The following is a 24,745-nucleotide window of genomic DNA, read 5'->3' on the forward strand; positions in this document are numbered from 1 at the left end:
AATGATTTTGAGGTCACATGGTCAAGGGTCAAACTGGATATAGTAATATACTACCGACCTACCTATCCTCTTTGAGCCATGGTCGGCTCATAAGGCTTGACAGCATCTTCCGCCATCTCACTCTGTCATTTGCTACTGTGACTGCTTCGCTCCATGTTTGCCATCCTAGTTGTTCGCGTTCTGCCTCTGCACTTCTTCGCCATGTTGTTTTTGGGCGGCCTCTCTTTCTCTTACCCTCTGGGGCCCATGTCAGGGCTACTCTGGAGTTGTTGTCATGTGGTTTCCTCAGAGTATGTCCTATCCATCTCCATCTTCGGCATTTAACAATTTCACCTACTGGACATGTCCTTGTCCTACAGTATAGTTCATCGTTACTGACTTTCATGGGCCAGAAGATGCGGAGTACCCTTCGTAGACATTTTCTCTGAAAAGTTTCCAATCTGGTGACATCACTTTCATTCAGTTTCCACATTTCTGCTCCATAGAGTAGCACAGACATCACATTGCTGTTAAATACTCTGTTCTTTGTTGCTCTGCTGTATTTGGTGGACTTCCAAAGAGGATTAAGCATTGCAAATGCATTCCTGGCTAAACTCAGTCTGTGCTTGATGTCTTCTGTTGTCCCTCCTGTCTTGTTGACAATAGCACCAAGGTATGTGAAAGTGTCCACATCCTCAACGTTTCTTCCCTTGATTGTGATAGGATTGGTTTCCTTGTTGTTAATTCTCAACACCTTGGTCTTGCTCGTGTTGATCCGGAGACCAATACTTTCAGCATGTGTACACAGTCTTTCGGTCTTTTCCTGCATGTGCTGGTGCTTACTAGATAGGAGGGCAATATCATCAGCGTAATCAAGGTCTTCTAGCTGGTTGATAAACTTCCATCTAATGCCTGTTCTCTTCCCGAGGTCACATGGTCAAAGGTCAAGGATCAAACTGGACATAGGAATATACTGTCCGTTCAATATCTTGAGAACCATTTGCTTGACAGATATCAAACTTCCTACACTGGTATATCTTCAGGAGTTGATGACCCCTATTGATTTTTAGGTCACATGGTCAATCCACTCTTGACATAGGAATATATTGTCTGCTCAATATTTTGAATTGATGATACTACTCTCAATTAAATGATGTGTGTGTGTATCACTCTTTTCAATTTTGCACCATGGGGGGCATATGTGTTTTACAAACATATCTTGTTTCTCTACTTTCCAGCCAATAAAATAGATGTATAAAATTATTATATATATTTATCAAGATTTGTACGTGCATTATTCATAACTGCATTTCATTCATGAGGAAATGGCTATCATTATATAATTAAGCTATCAAAGGCAAAAATATTGAAAGATTTCTGACAATATATATCAGTGATTCCGAAGGTCTGTCCGGTAATTTTTGTTTTGCTCCTATCCATATCAGTTGTTGGCCGGACCAAGTGTCCAATAATTTTTTCCCAATGAAATACATGATTAGATAAATTTTTAATTTTTAGCAGCATATGTCCCAAAATTTATTCTGTTCTTTAGTCATTGATGCAAACAGAAAACATGTTTACGTTTAACTTAAATATTTATCAAACTTGCAATCACCTTCAATTTCCCGAGAGGGTGATATCCCGTGAAACTACAGACATCTTTGACTTATTATCATATCAGGGAGTAGCACTGATTTTGTCCTCAGAGGGGGGAAATAGTAATTTTCAGGGAAACAGTTTTATTGTATTACTTTTATGTAGAAAATGATCAGTAGAAAAGATTACATTGGTGTTGGATTAAAACTATTTAATTGTACATGGTATTATTATATAGTAAAATATCTGTATCTCGAATATTGTTTATCTCGAATACCCCGCTTGAGTCAAAGTCGACCGCCGGTCCCAGCCATTTTCCCTATATAAATGATTAAAAAAACTTCTGATATTTCGAACATGGTAATCTCGAATACTCTGCTTATGTCGAAGTATTTTCAAGGTCCCATACACTAAATTCACCTGGTTTATCTCGAAGTGCAGTCAATTTTCCGCTCTGCTTAATATACCTGGCATCGTTAAGTCACACATTCACACCCGCAGCTACATCAATTATAATTAATGACTGCTAATCCACGCTCGCCTTTTGCAAGTAGACCCAGGTCGCAATAAATGGTTCAACAGATTGGGTGATTAGTGAAGCCTTCCAACAATACGTCTATAGTTCACCGCCAATTATGAACTAACACACCCGATTCCAGTGATGGTGTTTTGAAGAACACAAGCTTTATATTATCATTAACATGTGGGTTAGATAAACGAACAAAATCGTCGAAGTACGCTTGAAGGTAATGCTCTTATTAACAATAACACATTTAATAATACACGCTTCATCATTAAATCTTGTACAGAGAAAACACGAAAATTTATTTAATAAACATTTAAAAGTTGTTTTTTTAAAAAATCCATCTTTTTTTGTTTCTTACGTGATAGGTTCTTTCATTACAATGCAAAAACTACATCCCAGTCGAGCCTGGACATCAGTAAACTTAAAGTTAGCATACAGGCACGATCATCTTTATTTTGAAACACATTGTGAATTCAGTTGGATGTTTATATATATTAAACCGAAATGTTTGTCTTTGAAATTCCACAATATTGATTTATCAACTTGTATTAAACTATAAGAAACGGCAATGGGTTTTTTGTTTATGATGCAAATCCCATACTATGCATCAAATATCCTCCTTCAAAAGAAAATATCCAAGATCGATTTTGGATATCTCAAACCCCCGTATATCTCGAAGTTTTTTCGAGGTCCCTCGGACTTCGAGATAGAGATATTTTACTGTATATCATGAGATGGGCCTGTTTTTGGAGTATTTTTAAAACATTGTTTACTTATGTAAGATACATGTATCTAAATATCATCACCTAACAAAACTTTGTACTTTCTTTGTTTCAGCTCTTGTACAGTGAATCAACTGATGAGAGAATTAAATTGGAATTGTTGGTTCTGATTGAAGAGTTCAGCCAAGAAGCAGGTGTTCAGACAGCAAAGTAAGAAATGATGTGTTCAGACAGTAAAGTAAGAACTAATGTGTTCAGACAGTAAAGTAAGAACCAAAGTGTTCAGACAGTAAAGTAAGAACCAAAGTGTTCGGACAGTAAAGTAAGAACCAAAGTGTTCAGACAGCAAGGTAAGAACTAATGTGTTCAGACAGTAAAGTAAGAACCAAAGTGTTCAGACAGCAAAGTAAGAACTAATGTGTTCAGACAGTAAAGTAAGAACCAAAGTGTTCGGACAGTAAAGTAAGAACCAAAGTGTTCAAACAGTAAAGTAAGAACCAAAGTGTTCAGACAGCAAGGTAAGAACTAATGTGTTCAGACAGTAAAGTAAGAACCAAGGTGTTCAGACAGCAAAGTAAGAACCAAAGTGTTCAGACAGCAAAGTAAGAACCAAAGTGTTCAGACAGCAAAGTAAGAACCAAAGTGTTCAGACAGCAAAGTAAGAACCAAAGTGTTCAGACAGCAAAGTAAGAACTAATGTGTTCAGACAGTAAAGTAAGAACCAAAGTGTTCAGACAGTAAAGTAAGAACCAAGGTGTTCAGACAGTAAAGTAAGAAAGCCAAGGTGTTCAGACAGCAAAGTAAGAACCAAAGTGTTCAGACAGCAAAGTAAGAACTAGGGTGTTCAGACAGCAAAGTAAGAACCAAAGTTTTCAGACAGCAAAGTAAGAACTAATGTGTTCAGACAATAAAGTAAGAACTAAAGTGTTCAGACAGTAAAGTAAGAACCAAAGTGTTCAGACAGCAAAGTAAGAACTAAAGTGTTCAGACAGCAAAGTAAGAACTAGGGTGTTCAGATGGCAAAGTAAGAACCAAGTAATGCTTCTAGTAAGGGACTAATTTGAAATGTCTCATTCATTGTGGCAGTGTACTTATAAATTTTCATTTATCCTGCATTTCCAGCTGCAGGTGACTCTCAAAGTTCTTGATCTCTCGAAGTGAAATCATGGTCCCAATTTTTTTCTCTATATAACAAAGCAAATTTACTATTGATCTCTCGAACGTTCGATCTCTTGAAGTTCTCTATCTTTTGAAGTGAAGTTGGGTCTCTTAAAACACATTTCATTGTTTTTCACTCTCGATCTCTCGAAGTGGTGGTAACGTATACCCACCGTTACCCAAGTGTGTAATAATTTCCGCTTGGGCCTTACTTGGATTTTGTTGAATGCCGGAGGTGTAATCCTAAAGGTGTTTACATAGTTGGAACATCACCGGTGCTTCTTTGTGGAGGTGACACACTTGAGTATATAATTTTCAGTGTTGACCAGATTGTGCAGTCCCTCCTGGACGTGTGTCATCAGCTGACAAAGCGGGGAAGGCAGTTCAACGTCACATGTCAAATTCTGACCACTCTAACAACAATACTGATTCTGTATGACCAACAGGTAAGTTCAGCATGCTGTTTCTGGATAGGTGAGGCTCTGTAACTACGTATTTCTGGATAGATGAGGCTCTGTAACTACATGTGTCTGGATAGGTGAGGCTCTGTAACTACATGTGTCTGGATAGGTGAGGCTCTGTAACTACAAGTTTCAAGATAGGTGAGGCTCTGTAACTACATGTTTCTGGATAGGTGAGGCTCTGTAACTACATGTTTCTGGATAGGTGAGGCTTTGTAACTACATGTGTCTGGATAGGTGAGGCTTTGTAACTACATGTGTCTGGAAAGGTGAGGCTCTGTAACTACATGTGTCTGGATAGGTGAGGCTCTGTAACTACATGTGTCTGGATAGGTGAGGCTCTGAAACTACAATTTTCTGGATAGGTGAGGCTCTGTAACTACATGTTTCTGGATAGGTGAGGCTCCATAACTACATGTGTCTGGATAGGTGAGGCTTTGTAACTGCATGTGTCTGGATAGGTGAGACTTTGTAACTACATGTGTCTGGATAGGTGAGGCTCTGTAACTACATGTTTCTGGATAGGTGAGGCTCTGTTACTACATTTGTCTGGATAGGTGAGGCTTTATAACTACATGTGTCTGGATAGGTGAGGCTTTGTAACTACATGTGTCTGGATAGGTGAGGCTCTGTAACTACATGTGTCTGGATAGGTGAGGCTCTCTAACCACAAGTTTCTGGATAGGTGAGGCTTTGTAACTACATGTGTCTGGATAGGTGAGGCTCTGTAACTACATGTGTCTGGATAGGTGAGGCTCTGTAACTACATGTGTCTGGATAGGTGAGGTTCTGTAACTACATGTGTCTGGATAGGTGAGGCTCTGTAACTACAAGTGTCTGGATAGGTGAGGCTCTGTAACTACATGTGTCTGGATAGGTGAGGCTTTGTAACTACATGTGTCTGGATAGGTGAGGCTTTGTAACTACATGTGTCTGGATAGGTGAGGCTTTGTAACTACATGTTTCTAGATAGGTGAGGCTCTGTAACTACATGTTTCTGGATAGGTGAGATTCTGTAACTACTGGTTTTTGGATAGGTGAGATTCTGTAATTACTGGTTTTTGGATAGGTGAGATTCTGTAACTACTGGTTTTTAGATAGGCGAGATTCTGTAACCACATGTGTCTGGATAGGTGAGGCTCTGTAACTACAAGTCTCTGGATAGGTGAGGCTCTGTAACTACAAGTTTCTGGATAGGTGAGGCTCTGTAACTACATGTTTCTGGATAGATGAGGCTGTGTAACTACATGTTTTTGGATAGTGAGGTTCTGTAACCACATGTTTCTGGATAGGTGAGGCTCTGTAACTACATATTTATGGATAGGTGAGGCTCTGTAACCACATGTTTCTGGATAAATGAGGCTCTGTAACTACAAGTTTCTGGATAGTGAGGCTCTGTAACCACATGTTTCTGGATAGGTGAGGCTCTGTAACTACATTTTTCTGGATAGGTGAGGCTATGTAACTACATGTTTCTGGATAGTGAGGCTCTGTAACCACATGTTTCTGGATAGGTGAGGCTCTGTAACTACAAGTTTCTGGATAAATGAGGCTCTGTAACTACAAGTTTCTGGATAGGTGAGTCTCTGTAACTACATGTTTCTGGATAGGTGAAGCTCTGTAAATACTGGTTTTTGGATACAAATGGAGTTTAGCAACTGAGTACCATAAATCAGGTAATTTTAGTGTTGGGAAATTGGCTTATTATTCTTAAATGTTAGCAGATTTATATTTTTTGCAATTCTGATTCTTATGAAATCATGGTGCACAAGGGGGTGATATTTTTATCATCCAACAGAAAAGCCAAATGTTTCACCTTGCCAAAATGACCAGATATACAGTATATTTAGACTTATACTGCTATGGATATCTGAAGTTCAGATGTTTGTTTTCTAGAGAGAATTTTGACTGTTTTACAGGATACAGATGTATGCCAGTCAGTTGTGCAGACACTGCTGGCTACAATTTCTAATGGTGTTAACGTGACAGAGAATCGGTTACTACACTCCACAGCCTGCCAATGTCTGACCCAGCTGGAGGAGGACAGCCCAGTAAGGAAATAATGCAACATAAACTTATTGTGGACATTTAAAGTATTTAGAAAAACAAATTACACAGATTGAATATATCTTGTTAAAAGAAAAATGATTACCAATAGTTGCTTTAAAGAATATAAAAATAATTATCTGTTAATTGAGAAAAGGTTTTAGATCATTCTATTGACTAATATTGAAGTATTTTGAATTAGCAGTATTTTGTCAGTAATATATGTCTGCTGTTGTAGTGTATTTCATCTCTCGATTAAGTTACTGACCATACACCTTGGCATGAAAACAAGTTTCATTACTAAATATAGAAACATGCATAAGGAATAAATGTATGCATTGTGGGGATTATACATTCATATCTTTATAACACACATTATTTGGACATTAATTGCTGAAGCTTTGTAATGACAGGGATTGCTGTGGAGGGAGAAGGATTCCTTGATTAAGCTGATGAGACAGGAGAGGACCAGTGTATATGAGGACTATGTCATGCTCGTCACTAAGGTTCTGCAGCATGGGTTCAGGTACAGACTGATGAACAGTATGGGTACTGTGTTATAAACGGCATGGGTTCAGATACAGACTGATGAACAGCATGGGTACTGTGTTATAAACGGCATGGGTTCAGATACAGACTGATGAACAGCATGGGTTGGGTACTGTGTTATAAACGGCATGGTTTCAGATACAGACTGATGAACAGCATGAGTACTGTGTTAAAAACTGCATGGGTTCAGATTGCATGGGTTCAGATACAGACTGATGAACAGCATGGGTACTGTGTTATAAACTGAATGGGTTCAGATTGCATGGGTTCAGATACAGACTGATGAACAGCATGGGTACTGTGTTATAAACTGAATGGGTTCAGATTGCATGGGTTCAGATACAGACTGATGAACAGCATGGGTACTGTGTTATAAACTGAATGGGTTCAGATTGCATGGGTTCAGATACAGACTGATGAACAGCATGGGTACTGTGTTATAAACTGAATGGGTTCAGATTGCATGGGTTCAGATACAGACTGATGAACAACATGAGTACTGTGTTATAAATTGCATGGATTCGGAAAGGTTTGACAAACAGTCATGTGTTCAGATAGTTTTATGAACAGTATTGGTTTACATTTTGATGAACAGTTTGGATTTAGGTATGGTTTAATGAACACCTTGGCTGTAGGTACATTTTGATGAACACCTTGGCTTTAGGTACATTTTGATGAACAGTATGGGTTTAGGTACATTTTGATGAACACCTTGGCTTTAGGTACATTTTGATGAACAGTATGGGTTTAGGTACATTTTGATGAACACCTTGGCTTTAGGTACATTTTGATGAACAGTATGGGTTTAGGTACATTTTGATGAACAGTATGGGTTTAGGTACATTTTGATGAACACCTTGACTTTAGGTACATTTTGATCATCGTTGGAAACCCACGGTCAGTCACACTCTGTTTACCTTCAGTGGGACAAAATGCTGATATTTTCGCTGAAAGATGTGTTTCAGCTTCTATACGCAATTGGTCGCTTTACCTTTCCTTATTGTGATATTCAACCAATGAAAAAGCCCCTTATTTTCAGTGTTGAGGATCATAAAAAAACATGCTTTCGAAGTGAGGATTTTGACTACGTTAAAGTTAGACAAGTTAAAAAGCTTTCAGCAAGATGCTTTATCAGTATTATTGAAGCGGAGGGTGTATTTGTGTCTATAAAGACAAGGGAGGAAAAAGCCTGGGTTACCAAGCGTTTACTACTGCGTACGAGTCTATGTACAGGTCTACATGTTCAGCACTCATAGTCTCGCCACTTTTATCCATCATATGGGAGCAATGTTTTTTTTAACGGACTTGGTATTTCATTGGTTTATAGGCCTACAGGTATGTTAAACTTACTCGTATATTAAGTTACTGCCGTAATTTGTTCCAGTTGTGTTGTCGGCACCATTTGAATAAGTGATTATGACTTTCTTTACATACCTCTTTCATGTAAACACAATTAATGTCTCACCTTCGATAATTACAACATGACATGTGAATGGGATTGTAAGACTATAATTGTTTTAATTTAAATTTGCATCTAATTTTTAAATTGTATCATGCATGACTGATTTTATTCACATACTAATGTAGCAGTGATGATAATAAACATACCAGAGGCGGATCCAGGATTTCTAAGGGGGGGGGGGGCATATGTGAAAGTGAAGTAGTAGCCAAAATAATCAGCCATTTTGGGTGCCAAATCTGGAGTTTTCATGTAAATATCTTTAATAGTGGCACACAGCAAAACACACACACACACTCATGGGTGTGTGTGTTTTGTTGTGTGCCACACTCATTACTGCTAACACTTAGAGTTCCAGAAATATTTACGGCAATTCCCATTGGTCCTCGTTAGGTCATGCATTTTAATGAGTTATGTGGAAAATGTCGGTGTTGTGTCCCAAGGGAAGGTAAACAGAGTGGAACTGACCGTGGGTTTCCAGCGATGTATTTTGATAAACAGCATGGTACATTGCATTACAGTAGTACTGTAAACCAAATTTTATGCATGGGCAAGAAATATTAAATTCACAAGCAACAAGTATTGAATGACAGTCACTCTATTTACTTGAAACTCGTAAATTGTAGCCTCTCTTAGTTTATTACCTGTCACAAATGCCTTTCCTACTGTACCTGGAATTCTTGAATAAAAGATGGTTTACAGTAGATAAACCCGTGGTAGTTTGAGATGAGGGACACATTAGAACATTTGTAGTGGATATACATGTAGAGTTGTGGTGGCTTCTAAGTTCATGGAACTTGACTTTATTGTTTTAAAACAACTTTTTTGGGGTGATATTGAGTGAAGCATCTTTTTCTTTCAGTGCCACTGATGGAATCTGGACAAAGGGAAAGGTACTTGACCTTTGGTTAAAATGATGTGTGCAGAGAGAGAGAGCTAATAAAGTCAAGAAATAAGAAAAGCACTACACTCTGTAATTTGTTTTAAGAATTAATTGACAGTAATTGTTAAGGGGGGTGTCCTTTTTGTAAGATGTACTCTTTCACCAAGGCAAAGAAGTTGACAATTTTGTTTCAAAGAGAGTAAAATAGTGTTTCAAAATTAATATTTAAACACCTAAAGATTTATTTCTCTGTGACTTTTAACTTACTTTACAGGAAGTGGATAGAGTTGTTCCCCTTGATCCAGCTGAGTACAGACAGATCATTTCCCAGATCATGGACAATACCTCGCTATTCACCCAGGGGGGACTTTGGCACATAGTACTTGATCTTGTCAACATTGTACAGAATTACCATGAGATTTCTGCCACTGTAAGTGTAGTCAACATTGTACTGAATTACCATGAGATTTCTGCCACTGTAAGTGTAGTCAACATTGTACTGAACCACGAGATTTCTACCACTGTAAGTGTAGTCAACATTGTACTGAATTACCACGAGATTTCTACCACTGTAAGTTTCTTGTGAATGATGTACAAACTACAGAATGTATTTTATTTCTGATTCTAACACAACTTTTCAGGAAACGAGCACACATTATTATCAGATATAGTGAGAGAATTCAAACATGTAGCATCATTTTTTAAAGTAGGATATGGTAGAGGGATAAACAGAGAAAAAAACACTTCACATTTGTCTGAAAAATTTGACTAGCACAAAGTGCATGTTTATGCCAAAATCTCAAAATCTTGGAATTGATGGGGTGGGAGGTGGTTATTCTTCAGTACATGAGTTCAATTCATTGGTTCAACCTTGCATTTCCACTACCATTCACCACTATAAAAAGTGATCAGCCAATAAATTGACATTTGCTTGTAAGAATAATAAACTTCACATGTAATAATAATGGGATAAGTACGTTGGCAAGTAAAGGAAAGGGGGCAGGTACCCCCCTCTGTTGCTACATGCTTGAAAATTGATACATGTAATGTGATTTTTAGCTCACCTGAACCGAAGGTTCAAGTGAGCTTTTCTGATCACATTTTGTCTGTCGTCCGTCTGTCTGTCTGTTAACTTTTCACATTTTCGACTTCTTTTCCAGAACCACTAGGCCAATTTCAACCAAACTTGGCCAAAAGCATCCTTGGGTGAAGGGCTTTCAAGTTTGTTCAAATGAAGGGCCATGTCCCTTTCAAAGGGGAGATAATCACAAAAAGGCAAAAATAGGGTGGGGTCATTTAAAAATCTTCTTCTCGAGAACCACTGGGCCAGAACAGCTGAATTTTACCTGAAAGCTTCCTGACATAATGCAGATTCAAGTTTCTTCAAATCATGGGCCCCGGGGGTTGGATTGGGCCACAATAGGGGATCAAAATTTTACGTACAAATATATAGGAAAAATCTTCTCAAGAACCACTGAGCCAGAAAAGCTGATTTTTACATGAAAACTTTCTGACATAGTGCAGATTCAAGTTTGTTCAAATCATGGCCCCCGGGGGTAGGATGGGGCCACAAGGGGGATCAAAGTTTTACATACAAATATATAGGGAAAAACTTTAAAAATCTTCTTCTCAAGAACCACTAAGCCAGAAAAGCTGAGATTTACATGAAAGCTTCCTGACATAATGCAGATTCAAGTTTGTAGAAATCATGGGCCCCGGGGGTTGGATGGGGCCACAAGGGGGATCAAAGTTTTACATACAAATATATAGGAAAAATCTTTAAAAATCTTCTTCTCTCGAACCACTGAGCCAGAAAAGCTGATTTTTACATGAAAACTTTCTGACATAGTGCAGATTCAAGTTTATTCAAATCATGGCCCCCGGGGGTAGGATGGGGCCACAAGGGGGATCAAAGTTTTACATACAAATATATAGTTAAAATCTTCTTCTCAATAATCACTGAGTCAGAAAAGCTGATATTTACAAGAAAACTTTCTGACATAGTGCAGATTCAAGTTTGTTCAAATCATGGCCCCCGGGGGGTAGGATGGGGCCACAAGTAGGGGGGGGGGGGGTCAAAGTTTTACATACAAATATAGGGAAAATCTTTAAAAATCTTCTTCTCAAGAACCATTGGGCCAAAGAAGTTGACATTTACATGAAAGCTCTCTGACATAGTGTAGATTCAAGTTTGCAAAAATCGTGGCCTCCAGGGGTAGTTGGGGCCATAATAGGGACTAAAGTTTTACATGCAAATATATATGGAAAGTCTTCAGATATGGGCCAAGGTGACTCAGGTGAGTGATGTGGCCCATGGGCCTCTTGTTTAATGATATCATTGCATAGGAATTGTTTGTTATAATGACTCAAGAAACTCTAGCAAACTGAGTAAATATCCACTTATTTTAGATAAAATACCCGGTACTGTGTAAAAAAAATTTGTGTGTTTGCCTTCCGCTACCAAATGTCAGAAATTTAATCTGACAACTCATCTTTTTGGTACAACAATATTCACTTACAACATTCTGAGAAATTTTCTTTTAATAAGGCAGATATTTTTTAATCAGAAATGAATTGTCTTTTGTCAGCAAGAGTTGCCCAAGTGATGCATAATTTTCGTGACTTCTCCTAAAGAGTTTTAAATTTTATAGTTTGATATTCTGTATTAGCATGAGGTATCTGTCACTGTGAGATTCTTATGAACACAGTACTAAAAGATTTCTGTCACTGTGAGAGTCTTATGAACAGAATACTAAAAGATTTTTATCACTGTAAGAGTCTTGTGAACAGATCAGTACTAAAAGATTTCTGTCACTGCATTATGTGACATGTGGTTGTTGCTTAAGGTTTCTCCTAAATGTTTGCTAACACTGGAAATATCGAAGTAATCTTTTTGATTTTTTGCAGATATTTAAACCTATGATGCTGCACTACATGTCCACATTTGATACAGCTCTGCTTCATCTTGTTGTCTTCATACAGGTTTGTATAACAAAATTCCCTGCAATTGTCTCCATGTTAATTTGCTCGTTTTCAGCCGGGAACATAGAAAATCTAGTTAGTTACTGATCAACAAGTTCATCAAAGAGCAAAATATTAGAATAACAGGAACATCTTGTAGAATATTTATTGGGATTTACAAAACGCATTAAAGGTAGAGCGGATGAAATTGGAACTGTGTTTCTTGTACAGGTATTCAGGAGTGTTTATGAGTTTTGAATAGTAATCTGTTTTAACATTTGTAGCTATCTGTTAGCATTTATTTTAGTTAGTCATATGTGTTTTCAATAATCTCTACAGAGTGAGTTTGAGATGGAAGTCTTAACTGATGTGGAGGAAAAACAACTACAGAACAGATTGCTGGCTGGGCTGAACCACCCCTCACTGATACCTGCTCAGCAACTATTCTACTGCCACTGGATAGAGTGCTTATCACACGCAAGTAGAAATCAGAGGAAAGAAATCGGACATTAAAAAATAACTTTACTGTAACATTTGGTGCAAAGTTTAAGCAGAATTTGAAGGCACTGAAACTGTACAAATGCATAATTTTATATTTTGAAAACTGTATGAGACAATCATTTATTACCCGTCATGTTACATGTACATTTGAGATGCTGAACAAGGGATATTTTAATATTTATGAACAACTTCTATGAGCAGGTAACTTTGCTGAATCCTGACGTGTCTGTAGGAATCTGTGATGATCAGCACCAAGTCCTATTCCCCAGTGTATTTGACCCCATTGATTGCCAGCTGGCCAAACTAGGTCTTCTTAATTTCTGTTTTCCTTCCTTGGTGAAGGAGGACAATGGTAAGTTTGAAAGGCTGAATGAGGATTGGTAAGCTTGAAAGGCTGAATGAGGAGTGGTAAGTCTGAAGAGTACAGAGTGGTAAGTCTGAAGAGTACAGAGTGGTAAATCTGAAGAGTACAGAGTGGTAAGTCTGAAGAGTACAGAGTGGTAAGTCTGAGTACAGAGTGGTAAGTCTGAAGAGTACATAGTGGTAAGTCTGAGTACAGAGTGGTAAGTCTGAAGAGTACAGAGTGGTAAGTCTGAGTACAGTGTGGTAAGTCTGAAGAGTACAGAGTGGTAAGTCTGAGTACAGTGGTAAATCTAAAGAGTACAGAGTGGTAAGTCTGAAGAGTACAGAGTGGTAAGTCTGAAAGGCTGAATGTAATATATACCATAGAACTGGTCAAAGTCTTGTTCATTTTCATGAGCTGCTAATCCAGGAGTGGAAAGCAATAGTTTTGTATGTTTTTAAATGATTATTAAAGTATGAAGTACAATGTAACAGCTTTTGCATTCAAAATTCATGCTCATGCAAGTGTATACACAGTTGTTTTGAAGTATACAGTTGATCGTGTGTTGTAGGCAAGGCTGCTGCCATGCTGCTGGCTGGAGTAGGATATCTACATAAACTAGTCTGGCACACAGGAAGTCCAAGAGCAGCCAAGGCACTGTTCCGAGCTCTTTTTTCAATGTATCGACGTCACTGTAGCAAGTCTTTCTCTCAAGACATCAACAGGTAATTTCAAAATTATTGCAAAATTTTTAAAAATTTATCTGGACCCAAACTGAATTTCACTTACACAGAAATGTAGATGTTCTGTTGCAGATGTTTTAACGCTATAAATGTAAAATTCAAAGTATATTGTGCATACCAAAAGGTAGTTATCTCTCTTAATGTTAGACATGGTTTGAATTTTGCATAAAATATGTTCATTTTGTTTGCAAAGTACAGATTTCTACGAGGTTTGATATCAGGATTTCCGTTTTTCATTCCACAAGCCCTGGATTTCATAGAGAGTCTAAGGGAGATGACTCCTGACAGGTACAGCAATATTTTATATAGATTAAATGTACAATATAAAGCTGGAATATTCTGATTCACTGCTATCGATATTTTACCTTAGTACTTAATGTCACAAAATGGTCTGTAGAAGTAAAATCACAAGAACGTGAATTCACAGTTGTTGATTAAAAGATTTTACATGGACTGTAGACATATATTTAATTTTGCTTTGGATTAAATTTCGTTATTTCCGTGTCTCATGGAAGTAAACAATGAAATTTAATCCAACACAAATTTTTGATTTCAGAAAATGTTATTTCATTGTCAGAAATATGTCTTAGTTATAGGGATGTGCGATTTTACCGATACATCATGATAATTTGTCGCGATATGGCAGAAAAAAAAAGTGATAATTTTGGTCATATGTAAATTCCGGAAAAATTACGTTTATGCATTAGGTTTTAATTTAACTGTTACAGGAAGTAACAAAAAATAACAAGATGGCATCCGAACATGGTATAAACGTTATATTTTTATTTTTCTAGTAACAGGTGAGCCATTTGATTATTATTTGATCTGATTTTTTGTTTTATTACAGTTACTTATACGAATGAAATATATAAGATAAACTGAAATTGGTTTTTTCTGCTTTTACATTAAAACAGTAATGAAAATAACAGAGAATTAAGGAAAAACAGAATGTCCTCAAATATCGCAATATTATCATGATATTACAAAAACATTTCATGATATATTGCAATACAAAATTTTTGGCAATATACCCATCCCTACTTAGTTATTCATCATACATCACATATTTCACCAATGCCGTAATCATCACCATTGGATTTCTTACGAGTTACTAAAACAGCTGTCAATTCATTACAAAATACCATAGTGCAAATAAAAAAAAGTTTAATGCAATTAACAGTGATTGCTATTAAAATGGTGTAGTTCATTTTAAGACAATAGGAGTTGATATCAACACAGCAAAGTAGAGGTAGATTTATAAAATGAAGACAGCACATCTGATACTGTACATGTACTCATTTTAGCAAGGTTCATATTTTAGTGGCTTTAGCAATGAAGCAAGAGGGCTAATTTATAGTTAATGTTAAAATAAGAAAGTCTCTATGTATAGAAGAAGCAATGCAATTCATATCATAGGTAGATATTGAGACCCTTAACTGATTTGCGTAGTCAAAATTAACAATCTGCACGCGCATGCACATGTGCTTCTTTTTGAATGGATAATACTAAAATGTCTGTAACTCTCTTATGAATGAAGCGAATGAGCTGATATTCACAGCATGGGTAGATAATATGTGTATCTACAGTATATATTGGTGTAATCAAAAATGCACATGCGCCATCTTTTTTTAATGTTCATTTTTTTAGGGACGATAAGGTTTTTGTTTTTCATTAAATTCTTATAATCACACAAAATAGTGCATCAGCTAGGATTGAGCCAAATTTTAAGTACACTAAAATAAATACGCATACAGTACAGTATGTCTCTGAGATAAAACCCATCTGTGACACATTTAATGTCACTTTTAAGTTCCTCTCAATTGTGCATAGCCCAATTCGCATGGACATTTCTTATAGCTGACATCTGTAGATTCACTTGAATTTTGTTGATTTCCATGCCCTTCCTCAGTTGATCCAATGCCTGGGTCGCATACCACATCATGAGTTACTGTTAACTGTACAGTCTAATGGTTGCTGGGGAGGATAAATATTGTTTGTATATGCTTCTTGTGTAGCCGGTCCCTATAAACATCCAGCAGGGTGAGGACGTAAGCCTTGTTTCTACTGGTGTGTACGATTTGTTTTGAATTTTATTGACAAATGGAATAATTATTTCCTGCACATACGGTACTATAGATATGGTAGTTGACCAATGGCTTTCAGTGTGTGTAATACACCAGTCATTTGGAAGCTTTGCAGACGGGCGACACCTATATGTATCTATAAACTCCTTGTAGATCAGCTGGGAGTAGTCCTGGATACACCGATTACAGTTGTAATCTCATAGAGTGCAACAATACTGCAGTCCTTTTTCTTTTAGAGTCCACTGGCTCACTGGTACCATCATAAGCCCAGTCTGATCAAAGCTAATGATAAGTCCAGGGGAGGGGGGATATCTGTTATTAATACATTTTGATATCTTTTGGAGGAATTCATCTTTCAGGTAGTTTTCTGGCAGTTTTTGTTCCTTTTCATTTGACTAAATTCATGCGCTTTAGTAATGAGTGTGCACAATTGCGGGATAAATCAATGCTGCCTCATTAATCAGTAAAAAGAACTTGTTTTTTAATTCTGCAATCCCACGAGCAGCGGCTGATACAATTGTTGAATTTAAAATACCCTCTGCCGGACGGAGATTTTTAATGTATGATTTCACTTCATTATCATTTTTCTCTCCTAACATCAAGGGCTGTCCTCGTCGATTTCCCAGTAAATCGGTAATGGTTTTACAAATTTTGTTTTCAAGGTTGACTTTCACTTTTTGATGATAAGCATCTCGCATTCTACGGATTGATGTTTCGGAGACCTTTCTTCCTAACTATAGATGCTTTTTTTGCTCCTTTTCTAACACCCATTTCAACAGCCCAACATGTGTACATCTTTCTTTGATTAGGACTATAGACTGCATACTCCCCTTGTTTTCGTTTGCAGCTTGGAGAATCTGACAGCAAATTTGTAGGGAATTCAACTGCGTTATTTGTGCAAATAATTGCAATTTCCTTTTCTTCTGAGTCTGCACAATTTGGTGAGTGGAACCTGGGCGAACATGGTTCGAGCCGTTATTTTGGAAGATTAGAGCCTTCACATTAGGGAAATTGTCACAGCCAATATAAGTGGTTTAAAACAATCTAATGACCCAAGCTTGTAGAGGTTCACAGAATCTTGTTCATTATAAAAACAATGAAAATTCTCCCAACAAAATTTTAGAATATGTCTACAGTATTTTAGCAATACAGAAATAATAGTTAGTAATTGTAACTTTATTTCGCAAGTAGTGTTCTCGCTAAATTACACAACGATGAAGTCCTGTTGTATGTATTTTACAGTATACAACTCTGAAACAGAGCTTTTATGTTAGATGCAACATGCAATGCATACTAGCATTGCGTGCAAACACATTTAATGCAACAGGGCACCATTAGGCCTAATGTTAACAAAGTGCAATGATGATAAAAGACAATGTGCGACATGTCTATGTTTTGACGTATGACATAATATGACTGTGACAGAGGCAGATCTAAGGAATTTGTTTTATGCAACAAAATTTTAAAAAGCGTTGTTATTTTCGTGTCAAAAAATAAAAACTGCATGCATTTATTTACCATTTTCAAATCCTTGGCACATCCGGTATTGCAAACCATGATGACACCACCACCAACCCCTGATAACCAACCCACGGTAACCAACCATGCCACTTACTACATAATTCACGAAAATCCCCAACCCTGGTAAACAACCCCCGATAACCACCAACTCCTGATAAACAAACCCTGATAACCAACCATGCCACTTACTACATGATTCACGACTGAAAATCCCCAATCCCCGATCACCAACCTCCGATAACCACCAACCCCCGATAACCACCAACCTCCGATAACCACCAACCCCCGACCACCAACCCCTGATAACCACCAACCCCTGATAACCAACCATGCCACTTACTACATGATTCACGACTGAAAATCCCCAATCACCAACCTCCGATAACCACCAACCCCCAATAACCACCAACCCCTGATAACCAACCATGCCACTTACTACATGATTCATGACTGAAAATTCATTAATTAATACTGAGCTTGTGAATAAATCACAATGCATCCTTAAAAAAATTACAACAACAGAAGGGGGGAGGGGGGGGGGGGGGGGGCTCAGATATGTTGCAATTTATTCAATAATAATATGCGAATGCTGAAATATTTTATCATTGTGACGGTTAAAATTTGGATTCTGTACCATAATATAAATATTATTCTAATTTCCTCTTCTGAAACGGGTCATTGCTACCAGGTTATATGAATTCTATTATTACTAGTTAATAGGAGCGCATAAGGAGGGGGGGGGGGGGGGGGGGGGGGGGGGGGGGGTCTGGAACTGCACATGTATGTGCATTAGTGTTGAATTTATTGATTTAGTATTAAAATTATCACTATATTGAAATGTGTTTTATGCCCACAGGCAGTTCTGTTTATACAGTTTTACAAACTTGAAAGGTTTGTGACAAGACTTTGACATTTTTTCAAATTGGCATTTTTATCACACAATTAATGACTTGGAAAGATTGAGAGTAGAAATAAGGAAAGTAGAGGAAGTCAAGAGCATACAGTTCAGAACAAGTCATGCATCAAAGGTTAAGCAAGTCACAGTGAAGGCCGCAGAAATATAATAATATAGTATATAAATTTTTCAATCACCCACATTCATGTGTTCATCTTGGTAATTATAATTCTTAATGTGTATGCTGGGTATTTTAGAGTGATCTAAGTCTAGCAAAAACCTCATACACATTGTCGCAAAACATGGATTATTATTTCATTCCATTCTACAAACGGAATGGAATGAAACGATAACCTGTAGTTTGCGACGATGCCTTATACAGGATTTCAGTGGTTCCTGATTTGATATAAAAGTTAACCCTGGGAGAAAGTTAAAAAGACTTTTTGCTGCCTAATCCCACGTACTGAATATTTGGTAAATAGCTATTGGTTACATTTCTGATCAAAGCATGAACATTACAAAATATGTACGTAACTGCATGTGCTCGCTCAAAAGGTAGCATCGTCAGCATATCATTTACAGCCATCAGTAGTAAACTATTGCATGTTGTATTAAATGCTGATTACCCCTATTTATACCTCCATGATACAAACAATTCTTTACTTCAGTCCTGTTTACTTAGAGATCCTGCGACTCCTCCATCACCAGGTAATCAGTACTCCACAACAACAGGCTGCTCAGCACTGTTATTTCTACCTCCAGGTGCTGAAGAGGGCATCACTACAGACAGAGATACCACCTCAGGTAGTCAAACAAAGCAATATTTCTACATAAATGTGTTTGTATATCTTTAAATCATATTTCTTTGCTACTAAGAGTTTGTAACTAAGTCATTGCGATCAAACAGAAACGAAAAAAGCTCATTGCTACTGAGAGTTTGTACAGTAACTAAGTCATTGGGATCAAAAAGAAAAGAAAAAAAGCTATGTGATTGATAAACAAGAACATTTTTCATGGTCAAACTTGACACATTTGAAGTTTTTCACAAATACATGCACATCTTGATTTTGATAATTGACAATTTGTTTTGATTCTTACCTTTGATAAGGTGCAGGTACATTGTGTGTTGCAGGGCACTGTTAGATTCCTGTCCTATCTTGCTGAGAATTCTCTGAGTATTGATGAAGGGAGCTGGAGACTAGGGACATCCATCTTAGTTGTGTGTCAGAACATCTTAGTTTGTCATGGAACCAGAAACTTATATACAGGTATGGCGTTGTTCTGTCAGTGTTCAGAGAATTTATAAAGTATGTACTGGTTTTATGATTGGTTTATTGTGGAGTTGGTGTTTGTTGTTTATTCAACATACACAATATACATGTACATGTAGTTTGATAGAAGAGAAATTGCTCTAGACTTCTCCTTTTACATTGTACAATGTACCATTGTCTAATGGGCTTTGAATATTTGAAGACATAGGTGACTTGCTGTTTTACCTAATGGTTAACTACCGGGACACAGATATAAAGGACAAAGCCAGATTTTATTACATGTTAATTACATCCTCAACAGATGAAAAGGCAAGTGTAATGGCCGTTACCAACAGTGCTCAGATAAAATTTTACATACTACAGTGGAACCCTGTTATTACGTTCCCCCTTTATTACGTTAGTCCGCATATTACGTTGGAATTTCAAAGCACAAAACCATTTCTTAACAAACCTATATAAAATAGACCTCAGTATTACGTTGTCCTAAAATGCCGGGACTTGGTATTACGTTGTAAATATTCCGACAAAAACGTAATAAACCCCTAATTATTCAATAGTGATTCTCAAAATAATAAGCCATTCACACCTTGACTGCCTGAGGCAGTCACCACGTAAATTTCCTGGTCTGTTTGGGGATTAGAGACGCTTGACTGATCACGCTTCGATAGATCTAGCGACATCAATACAGGTGAATACCCCGTATAGAAGCCAGTGATAAACAATTAAGTAATGTTTATTTAGAAATTGTACTCTATGAAATTTACTTCATTTTTCATATTTTGATAATCAAAGAAATAATTTCTCAACCACCTGCGTGTTCAGCATAGTGTGATTACCTTCGCTATTAAAACTCTGTTCACGGACAGCTTTGGTACCAAACAAGAAAGACAAAATTTATCGTAGCAATGTTACAACCGCTTGGGTAACTGCTTAGACATAGGTGACTAAAGGTGTTCAATTAAAAAAATTGTTCGTTGTTTGAACATGCAGCTTGGGTGTTCGTAAATCTCGTCCATACATACACCAATCTATCGGCCGATTTGTGCATGGCATTTACCTCAGTGAATATTTTAAAATCCCTTGATGCGCACGTGATTTTAGTGGCATCATTTAGCATTATAAATGAAATCTTCGTGCATCATTATATATTTTTTTTAATGTGGATTGCGCTTAAATTGTTCTCCGTGCATGTTTATCGTTGGTGAGAAGTGTGCAAGTGTTGGGTATCGTGTGCGTTTTGTGTCTATAGTTTTGTTGTTTTTTGGGTGGGATTTTTTTTTATTGTGTTGTGTATTGTGTAATTAGAGAACTTAATAAAAACGATGTTTTGTTATTTTTTAATACGAATGTTGAATACGAACCGGAACGAATTATTGAGAGAAATTTACATGAACGCATTGTTTTAAAGTTGAACAAAATGGCGGTCCAAACGAATGCAGAAAAAGCAACGTTTATCAAAACATCCTTATGTATCCTACACCGAAATAAAGAAAAGGGATAAGAACATGAAGAATTACGGACATTAAAGATAAGATGTAAATAAAACAAAGTATCATAGTCTTTTAAACAAAGAAACAGTAAAGATATATTCACACACCCCTTCACGGAGTACCAACGGACGATATACAATTTCCAAATGATATTTTTAATGGATTTAACTGGGAACGTTTATTACGTTGCCCCCGGTATTACGTTATTTTATCGTGACAAAATGGAAAACGTAATAACGGGGTTCCACTGTATTTAAAACAAAAAATTTAGTTTCTTATGGAGGCTACTCACAGAGCAAGACTCTCTTTTTGTTATCATACTTACGTGGATATTTTAAGAAATTTAAATTGTACATGGTTTTATTCATTTGTATTGGTGCTGCCAAAAATCTTTTCCTTCAGTGAAAATAGCAAAGATTAATCTGCTGTGAAAATAGGCTGCTTACAGCACCATATTTTACTCACAATTTGTTTCTGAAGAGTATCAAAGGATTGCACTAAATTTCAAACTGCACAATACAATCTTTATAATTGAAGTTGAATTTCGAGTCACAATGTTCAAATGAATTCACAATTTTTCTTTTACAGATATGCATGATTATTCAGCCAACAACAGATTCTCACTTATTTCACCAAGAAGCCATTTCTAATCTATTGCCAAACAACAAAGCCAGGGGTCACAGCAGTGTTGTAGATCTTGAAAAGTCAATTTTCCATCTGGAAAAGTGAGGGTCTTTGATATCATTATTTTCTTGACGTAATACTTTTTTGGTGTGTACATGTTGCTATTTCAGATGGATTGTGATCAGTATGCATTTACCTCTGGAGAAGTTTTTTTTCTGAATTCTCAGAAAGCTTTATTGTAGTTTACATGGTGTGTTTGTAACCTTCATTGTATATTTTCTCATACAGTGGACTCTGTTTACAACAAAATCGGATACAACAAAATGATATACTTGTAGATATAAAACTAACTTTCTTCTTTTCCCCTTGATTAAAATGATGATTAAAACCAAATTTTGAAAATAAAATTCCATTTACAGTGAATTCATATCAAAATCCCACTTGTATAAAATAACTTTGGGTAGAACAAAGTCTGTTATCTTGGAGGTGGATAGAACAAAGTCAGTTATCTTGAAGGTGGATAGAACAAAGTCTGTTTTTTCCAGTATGGATTGAACAAAGTCTGTTATCTCCAGGGTGGGTAGAACAAAGTCCGTTATCTCCAGGGTGGGTAGAACAAAGTCCATTATCTCCAGGGTGGGTAGAACAAAGTTCATTATATATCAAAGGTGGATAGAACAAAGTCTGTTATCTCAAAGGTGGATAGAACAAAGTCCATTATCTCCAGGGTGGATAGAACAAAGTTATCTCCAGGGTGGATAGAACAAAGTCTGTGTCTCCAGGGTGGATTGCACATGATGTTCTCACATAGGCAAGCCCCTGTAACTGTATAGACAACCAAGCTACACCAATCGAATTAAACAGATCTGTGTAATTAAACTCCAGTTGTTTTGACAACATCCTGGTCATGCAATATAACACATGGCTTTGAAATTTACAAAAATTAAGAAAGTATTCTACATCATCATGATGGCGGACAATCTAATTAAATTTAACTGTTTTGAATCCGCTACTGCTTCATCAAACAGCGACATAACAATAATGGGGCGGATCAAAAGATCTTATTTTAATCAGATTGAATGGCTGACTTCCTTTTAAAACATGGATGAAAATATAAATATCAGCATTATTTGTTTATTCATTTTAAAAAATACATTTGCCTAGCATAGAAGCTCAGTAGGTTAGCACATCGACTGCTGAACTGTAGATCGCAGGTTCGAATCCAGCAAGGGTTTTAAAAAAATTTCTACTAAAACTGCACTTTTTGATTAAATAAAGTAAATTTAAAAGTTTTCAATTTCAAAATATTGTTGCACATATCCTCCACTTTTCACCCATATCAAATTTCTCTGGTGTAGCATTCCTCCTTAATGGAGACTTCATGTATGTGCAGCAAACTGATCGATCTATAGCTTTGACGGCAAAGCTAATGTCATTAAAAGACACGTCGCATGTTACTAAATTTTTATATTTTGCAGCAAAATTAATTCTTTTTTTGCCAAAAACTACCTCAAATGTATCTTAAATGAAATGTATTGCTTTATGATAGTTTTTTAGTTTGAAAGTGATGATGTTCAAATCTTGCAATATGCATATTTCGATATTTTAAATGCCACTATGTGTGACGTCAAATGCAAATTGTTATCCATTTTAAAAACAGATGAGATTTAATCAACAAAAAAGCCAATTATCACATTTACAGCAAAAAGCCAATTATCACCTTAATGACAAAAAGCCAATTATCACCTTAGCGACAAAAAGCCAATTATCACCTAAGGACAAAAAGCCAATTATCACCTTAACAGCAAAATGCCAATGATCACATGAACAGCAAAGAAAAAGGCAATTATCATGATAAATTAACAGCTTGTAAGGTGTGAGGGGAAAAGATGTAGATAACTTGTTGGTTTAAGGACTTTAATTACCATAAAAAAAAAACCAGACTGACTTTTGTATTTGATCTTAATTAAGCAGTGAAATTCAATACTAGCTTTACCTTTAGCTTATTGTATCAGAATTGGATAGATGCATAGCAATTTCATTCTTTTTCTAATGACTAGATTGAAGGTTCAGGCAGAATTTTTTTGGAATAATGATTACAAAGACACAGATGATGGAAAGATAGGTAAGTTCTAAGTGAAAATTTCTGCAACAGAAAAATAAACACAAATAAGTGTAATCTGTGTAAATTGATTTTGTGTGTAAATCTGTGGATTGTATTTTAATTTTGTCTGTATATTTATATAAACCATGTCTTTTGAATTATTGCAGGTGATCTGAAGACCTATTACCAGACCCTGAACAAGTACAGAACTGTATTAAAAACTGTCCACAGGATATCTCTGGTGATTGCTATACTGATACAGACTTCTTGTTAGAGAGTCAGATATTCGAACTTTATGTACAGAGTCAGATACACAGACTTTATGTACAGAGTCAGATACACAGACTTTATGTACACAATCAGATACACAGACTTTATGTACACAATCAGATACACAGACTTTATGTACAGAGTCAGATACACAGACTTTATGTACACAATCAGATACACAGACTTTATGTACAGAGTCAGATACACAGACTTTATGTACACAATCAGATACACAGACTTTATGTACACAATCAGATACACAGACTTTATGTACACAATCAGATATACAGACTTTATGTACACAATCAGATATACAGACTTTATGTACACAATCAGATACACCGACTTTATGTACACAATCAGATACACAGACTTTATGTACACAATCAGATACACAGACTTTATGTACACAATCAGATACACAGACTTTATGTACAGAGTCAGATACACAGACTTTATGTACACAATCAGATACACAGACTTTATTTACACAATCAGATACACAGACTTTATGTACACAATCAGATATACAGACTTTATGTACACAATCAGATATACA

The 24,745-nt window shown here is 36.5% G+C and overlaps 1 protein-coding gene across 5 annotated transcripts in view; it reads left to right on the forward strand.

The window, feature by feature from the left end:
* Positions 1-24,745, forward strand: part of LOC125649752 (AP-5 complex subunit beta-1-like) — a 45,458-nt gene that overhangs the window by 4,025 nt on the left and 16,688 nt on the right. The window contains exons 2-18 of one of the 5 annotated variants that reach the window (XM_056139209.1): positions 2,939-3,033; positions 4,301-4,427; positions 6,362-6,493; positions 6,902-7,014; positions 9,359-9,389; positions 9,654-9,857; positions 12,287-12,361; positions 12,680-12,817; positions 13,043-13,193; positions 13,756-13,909; positions 14,126-14,215; positions 19,096-19,231; positions 19,536-19,695; positions 19,901-20,007; positions 21,777-21,913; positions 23,873-23,937; positions 24,084-24,157. In XM_056139209.1, coding sequence (XP_055995184.1) covers positions 2,939-3,033; positions 4,301-4,427; positions 6,362-6,493; positions 6,902-7,014; positions 9,359-9,389; positions 9,654-9,857; positions 12,287-12,361; positions 12,680-12,817; positions 13,043-13,193; positions 13,756-13,909; positions 14,126-14,215; positions 19,096-19,231; positions 19,536-19,695; positions 19,901-20,007; positions 21,777-21,913; positions 23,873-23,937; positions 24,084-24,157 — 1,989 coding nt within the window. Of the gene's footprint in view, positions 1-2,936; positions 3,034-4,300; positions 4,428-6,361; positions 6,494-6,901; positions 7,015-9,358; positions 9,390-9,653; positions 9,858-12,286; positions 12,362-12,679; positions 12,818-13,042; positions 13,194-13,755; positions 13,910-14,125; positions 14,216-19,095; positions 19,232-19,535; positions 19,696-19,900; positions 20,008-21,776; positions 21,914-23,872; positions 23,938-24,083; positions 24,158-24,745 lie in introns of those variants that run through there. The other 4 variants (XM_056139210.1, XM_056139211.1, XM_048877486.2 and 1 more) reach the window with 4 other exon arrangements.

Source organism: Ostrea edulis, chromosome 5 (assembly GCF_947568905.1).
Source record: "Ostrea edulis chromosome 5, xbOstEdul1.1, whole genome shotgun sequence".
Classification (NCBI taxonomy): Eukaryota; Metazoa; Mollusca; class Bivalvia; order Ostreida; family Ostreidae; genus Ostrea; species Ostrea edulis.